Raw genomic sequence first — 6,219 nt, 5'->3', positions numbered from 1 at the left:
TTGAGATGGACCATTTTTTTCATCGACTATTATGCAACAGGGCTTCATAGATGAAGCCTCAAGCATACCAAGAACTCAAGAAGGTAAACGCTTTAAACATAGTGTTGCAGACATATTTTGAGCATCCCCTAGACGTTAAGTCTCCTATATAATTGGTATGAGATTACAAGTTATAACAAGTAAAATATATGTTGAGCATCCCCTTGATATGAATCTCCTATAGAATTCCAGCCCTTCCAAGGCACAGGCTTTTCAATTTGAGATTATAAAATATTCTTGGTAAATCCAATTTTTTTTTTTTTTTTTTTTTTTTTTTTTTTTTTTTTTTTTTTTTTTTTTTTGTGGAGAAATCCATCCTGCTATATTCTTGGTAAGTCGATTCTTTAATAACATTAAGTTTCCCCACCTCTTGTCCCTGTTACCAAAGACTCAAAGACTCAAAGACATACATTGTTTCAAACAGAATAATTTAGTCATCTAGGATGGTAATTATAAATGCTGAAGGGCAAAATCATCACAGAATCAGTGAAAAAGTCTAGCCAATTGAATACTCTTTATTTATTTATTTTTCTAGGGTTCAACAATCGTTGATCTTGAGTTAGGAAAAAACTTAGGTAATCCTGGAAAAAACTTAGGTAATCCTAAAGCAGTGCTCCAAACTCTCACAATGGGTATGAGTCCAAGGGTGGGACTCACATGTGGGGCCTATCCCTTCTGTGAGAGCCTGGAGCACTGCACTGGAACTACCTAAGAATTGCTCAACAACATTTTGTGTAACGTGCTTCAAGCTATTTTTTATGTACCAGTATGATGCAGAACTGTTTAACTTTGAAGTTAAGATTACTAAGACGAATGTTGTTACAACTTAAATCAAATTTTGGACAGCTCGTATTTCAGTTTTTTTTAACAGTTTGGCCTAATTAATTTACCAACATTTTCCAGTTTCATAGCATTGAACTTATAAGGGAAAAAAAAAAAAAATGCAGCTGCAAACTTTAGCCAAACATATGTTCACAAGTTTGACGCAGTACAGCATAGCAAGTCATTCTGTCAAGGTCAGACAGAGAATCAAGGCCTAACATTCATGAGGTTCACCTGGTTTTCTTCATCAACAGTGAGTAGAAAATAGTCTTTGCTGATCTGTCTTTGGAGAATATTGCCCGCAAATGAACAACCCTATAGTGACATCATCTCATTTCAATAGGAAACTCAAACAATTCAAGGACAAACGAATTCAAAGAAACATTTTACTACAATAAATGCCTCTTTTTCTTTTTTTGAATTTTACTACAACAGCATACATAAAGTTAGACTAATGTCTATATTAATGAAGCTACACATTTAAGCTATTACACTCTAACTAGGGATTACGTAACAACATGACAAAATCTTGACTTTTATCCAAGAAAAAATATATCTATTAAGCAGCATATCCCCACTTATATTTTAAAAAGAAGTCATATTTGCCATTTCGGTATCATATCATATTGAGGCTTCATACACATACATCTAGACATGCCTTAGATAGGTGAAGAGGTCACTCACACTTCGGATAGAGAAACATCACATGGCCACATAAATTGTGCACTTGTTGAGATGAGATTAGTGTCTGGAAGCTGCCTCCTTTGTTATAAGTATCTGAGCTTTTTGTGCCTGGGAATGATAATTTAACACCAAAAGCATTCAAATCACATTTAAAAAAAAAAAAAAAAAATGAAATGGTTTTCAGAGTTTCCCTATTTCAACCATTACCTCTTTTTCCCATTCGCATCTCAGTGTGATTATAGCTAATATCAATGTCTGAACCACAGTTCCACTAATCATTCCAGTCCAGATACCCTGCTCATTCAATTTTGAACATGTAAAATCAAAAAATCATACTGGTAGAAATGCATCACCCAATAGAAGTGATGAATATTGAATATGCTGTCTTTATAACTTTGGAGTGACTTTTTTTCTATTCGTGCCTTTGTGGCACAGTCAATGTTGGCTTCTACATTTTATATCACGGAAGATTCAAGAAATCAAGGTGTAGTTCTATTTACCAAGCCAGAATATGTGTATCCTAATACATTGAAGTATTGGCAACAATGCAACACACGTACCGTAATTCCAAAATGAAGCGACCAACCCAAGAGAACCCCAAGAGGGACCCCAACTACGTAGTAGCTACCTATATTTATAAAAGCCACTTTAGCTTGCCAACCAGATCCAATAGCCACACCTGAAAAGCAACACATCGCACCAAATCATTACAGGATACTTGCATTTGCAATTTCTTGGACTGAGTGCTATTTTTGTATCTTACCCGAAAGAACAGGTTGAATGCAATTGAAAAGAATAGTGAACGCCAACAAGACTGCTAAATCATTGACCATTTTAATAACAGAAGCGCTGGAGGTAAAGATCATTGCAAGATTCTCAGGGAAGGCTATGATTATTGACCAAAATAGGAGTCCAACCATTAAGGAGGACAACACTGAGATTGTAGTAGCAAATTTTGCACCTTTTGTATTGCCTGCACCAAGCTCATTTGCTACACGTACCCTGAATTAAGAGAACATAACATGGTTAAAAAAGATGGGTGGAAAAAGTGACTTTTGTTCACCAGCATTGCTATAGTGTGAAGGGATGGATTGTTTTTTAGATTGACTACCATACTTTTACCAAATTTCAAACTTCAACTTTCCTACCAATGTTGGGTGGTTAATTTTTGTGTGCTTGGTTAGAAATTAGGACTCTACCTCATTTTTTACATCCTCCCATTTCACTGCCCTTTTTCATCCTCCCCCTTTCCACCATTCCTATCCTTCCTCCTACCAAAACACTACCTAAAGCTTATATCATAGAAGCTAACACTAGAATATTGGAATATTATCTGCATCTTCCCAACCAAGACCCAAAATGAGTTCACTTTATTTGGGATGAACTCGCAAAGACACAAACTCAAAGACTCCCCTCCTAGACTAGCAATGCCCCCGGATTTGGGGGGGGGGGGGGGGAAGCTAATAAAGTTCTGCTTTGGCAACCATTAACAGATATACATCTGCATGGTTACATTGAAGAGGTAAAGATAGGTTTCCACCAATCATCAGTAGTGAAATTTTCTAAGGTCTTATGAAGCTAATGATTTTGATAATCTCATATTCAAATGCTTTTACCTCTTGGTTGGTTTTCAACACAAAAAAGATAAAATTTAAAAGAACTCCCTTCACTCCAAAAATTACCCAGTAATTACTAGAGATGCTACGAAGAGAATCCAAGATATAAAAATGGGGCATTTATTTGAACCCATCACATCCACTAATGATGTTAAATGATGCCAGGAAGATGTTATTAAATTAAAACACTAATAATTGACATTTAGCTCACAGAAAAGACCATCGGGTTTTATCTTGTCAAATAATTAGATTTTCTCTATTGAAACTCTCTTTCAAGAACCTTGAACCTTAACATATTGCTTGCCTTTAACAATTAAAGCAAGCGGGTAAATTAAGCCAGAAGCATTGTAAGAAAAGATGATATATATCATTGCGGAACTGCACGCCACAAGAACTGCCTTAATTAGTTCACACACTCAAAAAAAAAAAAAGTCTGTAAATGTACTGCTTACAGACATCATTACATGGGGCAAGAAACAGTATGATTTCCACACGTAGGAAGATAAAGCTTAACATAATGATCAAACTTATGTTTTAGTGGAATGGGGATAGCATTGGGCAAGTGAAATGATGATGCTGGTGACATATAGGACTTCTTAATCTGTAACTCTTGAACCTCAAATCTTGCTTCTCACATATTATCCACATTTTCACTGTTCTAATTGCGTGTTATATTCCTATTCTACCATACACATTATGTTTTACTATAAAGAAGAGCGGAAACAAGACTTAGAACCAGCAACGTACCCAGCAGCAGCCAGAAATCCAAGAGGAATCATTGACTCCCAGCCAAAGATAGTTATGCTGCCAAAACAGAGCGACATTGAGAAGATAGTAAGAAACTAGAAAACAATCAAACAAAATACACATTGACACATAAGCCAATGACACAAGGTCTAGAAATTTGGAACTAACCAGATCGAAAGTGCATCAACTGCAACCTCAGTATTGTGCAAATACCCTGACACTATAATCAATACCCTGTAATAAAAATTCTCCAACCTTCACACACACACACACACACACACAACAAATGTAAGATTAAATCAAGGGTCTTAACTGTACAAGTATAAGGCTTTGATATCCAAGAAGCAAGAGTGTTGCACAAGTAATGGCTTGCACTAAGTAGAATATACTTGTCAATAATTCATTGATTTGCACGCATACATAAGTTCGTTGTGTTTGTGTGTTTTTCTTGATATTTGTGCATAATTTCACTCTATTTTTTGAACAACATACAAAAATATCATGGAGTATTATATGCACCTATACTTTTGCCTAATCAATCATATAATGTGAGAAAGAGAGGGAACACATACGCGACCATAACCCCAGAAGCCACAGAGAGCTTAAAAAACTCCCAAAGCCCAACGAAAGCTTGACCCGAAAAACCAGTCCACGAATCAGCACACCCACCACATACAACATACACAAAAAGTCCCAAAACAGTCACCCACCACGAGAAATCAAGCGTAAGGGCAGCCCCAACAATCCCCACTCTTAACTTATACACAAAAAACCAACTAACAAACACATGGAGTGCAAGAGCACCCCCCGAGATATAAGCAAGAACCCAAGTCTTCACTTGGCTCTGCAAGAACCTCTGCAACGTGAACTGAAATGGGAAACTCAGGTGCATCGGAATCAACCACATTGCCACCACACCCGACTGCTCCGCCACCGCATCGGTTTGGCCCATAAGCTTTAGTATTGGCGTTGCAAACAAGAACAAGGGAAGTAATAAAATCGAACACGAAAACAAAACTATCCAAGAACGTTGCAAGTAAATGCCTAACATGTGGTACTGTCTGGCCCCGTATGCTTGGCCACATAGAGTTTCAAGAGCACTCGCCATACCCAACTACATCAAAATGGTCATCACTTGTTAAAATGATGGTTAAATGATTAAATTCATCACGACAATTTGAGCTTTTCTGAAGTATTATAGTGAGAGGAAGTGTTATTTTTGGGACAATTGGTAGTTATGGCGATGAAAGTGAAAGATTAGAAAGGAAGAGAAGGGAAATGGAAGTACCAAGAAACCGAAAGTGATGGCGATGATGACGGTGGAGGCGATGGAAATGGCGGCGAGGTCAAGGTCACTGAGGTGGCCGGAGAAGGACTGGGTTATGACAGTCATGGAGAACATGGCTAGCCTGCTGAAAATGGAGGGTCCAGCAATTGCCCACAATTTCTTCGACTCTAACCATGTTTGTCTAAGCAAACTACTCGCATTTAATTCTTCTTCTTGGTTTTGTTCTGAGGTTGATGTTAACAGATGCTGTTGTTGTTGTTCTCTCACACCCATGTTAATTCTGGTGACAAAATATTTGGTGCCAAAGTTTAGAAGCGTAAAGTACTGTTTGTTTTTGTTTCAAGCAATTATTTTCCCTACTGTGGGGCTGTGAGTTGGACTAGGAAAGTAGGAATTATCGATAACATAAGTGAAGTTGCTTTCTTGGGGCCCGACATATCGAACGGCTATTATCACAAGACATTTGTGTGTTTCAAGTTTCTACAAACATCAGCCCATAAGGGCTTTAGCGAGGCCAGGGTCAATACAATCAACGAAACCTTACCTTAAGGACTATTGAGCTCATACATGGGCTGTGTTATTAGGCCTCCCTGCTTACCCATTTAAACTTTCAAGACTCACCCACACCCATTCCTCAACACCTTAGCATATTCTATTATTACAGCCAAAATGAAGTTCGAGTTTTGAGTAATAATATTAATAGTAACAATATATACTAGTTTCATATTCAATTTAAAAAAAAAAAAAAAATTCATACCGTTTAAAAAAAAAACAAAAACAAAACAAAACAAAGCAAAAATCTTACTGCCAAACAGGCCCTACAACTCTTGATTTTTTTTACAACTCCCACATAGAGGTATTGACATTCAAATAGGAGAAGTAATCTTTCTAAGAAAAAACCACATATGAAACTAGTATATTTATAAACCCGTTTGTGTTTTTTCATTTAAAATTAATTAATTAGAAGATAGGGGCATTTGAGAGAGTTTTAGAATTTGTGTGCGGATATTTTGTTATGCAAAA

At 36.8% G+C, this 6,219-nt stretch overlaps 1 protein-coding gene across 1 annotated transcript; it reads right to left on the bottom strand.

The window, feature by feature from the left end:
* Positions 1 to 865: 865 nt before the first annotated feature.
* Positions 866 to 5,530, bottom strand: LOC126709004 (protein DETOXIFICATION 27-like). The gene is made up of 9 exons (XM_050409073.1): positions 5,197 to 5,530; positions 4,481 to 5,022; positions 4,077 to 4,163; positions 3,909 to 3,965; positions 2,309 to 2,547; positions 2,106 to 2,224; positions 1,753 to 1,839; positions 1,546 to 1,653; positions 866 to 1,176 (listed from the first exon to the last, which is right to left on the bottom strand). Exons 1-8 carry the CDS (start codon positions 5,467 to 5,469, stop codon positions 1,603 to 1,605), a joined length of 1,455 nt encoding a protein of 484 aa, XP_050265030.1. The 5' UTR covers positions 5,470 to 5,530; the 3' UTR covers positions 866 to 1,176; positions 1,546 to 1,602.
* Positions 5,531 to 6,219: the final 689 nt, after the last annotated feature.

The sequence above is a fragment of the Quercus robur genome, chromosome 2 (genome assembly GCF_932294415.1).
Source record: "Quercus robur chromosome 2, dhQueRobu3.1, whole genome shotgun sequence".
NCBI classification, from domain to species: Eukaryota; Viridiplantae; Streptophyta; class Magnoliopsida; order Fagales; family Fagaceae; genus Quercus; species Quercus robur.
This window is presented reverse-complemented; position numbering and strand designations above follow the sequence as displayed.

Excerpts from the sequence above, each read along its gene's own strand:
- LOC126709004 (XM_050409073.1), bottom strand. The coding sequence starts at position 5,469 with ATGGGTGTGAGAGAACAACAACAACAGCATCTGTTAACATCAACCTCA. Across the intron at positions 5,023-5,196 it reads CCATCACTTTCGGTTTCTTG|TTGGGTATGGCGAGTGCTCT; the intron begins GTACTTCCATTT and ends ATTTTGATGTAG. Across the intron at positions 1,654-1,752 it reads GATGCGAATGGGAAAAAGAG|GCACAAAAAGCTCAGATACT; the intron begins GTAATGGTTGAA and ends TATCATTCCCAG.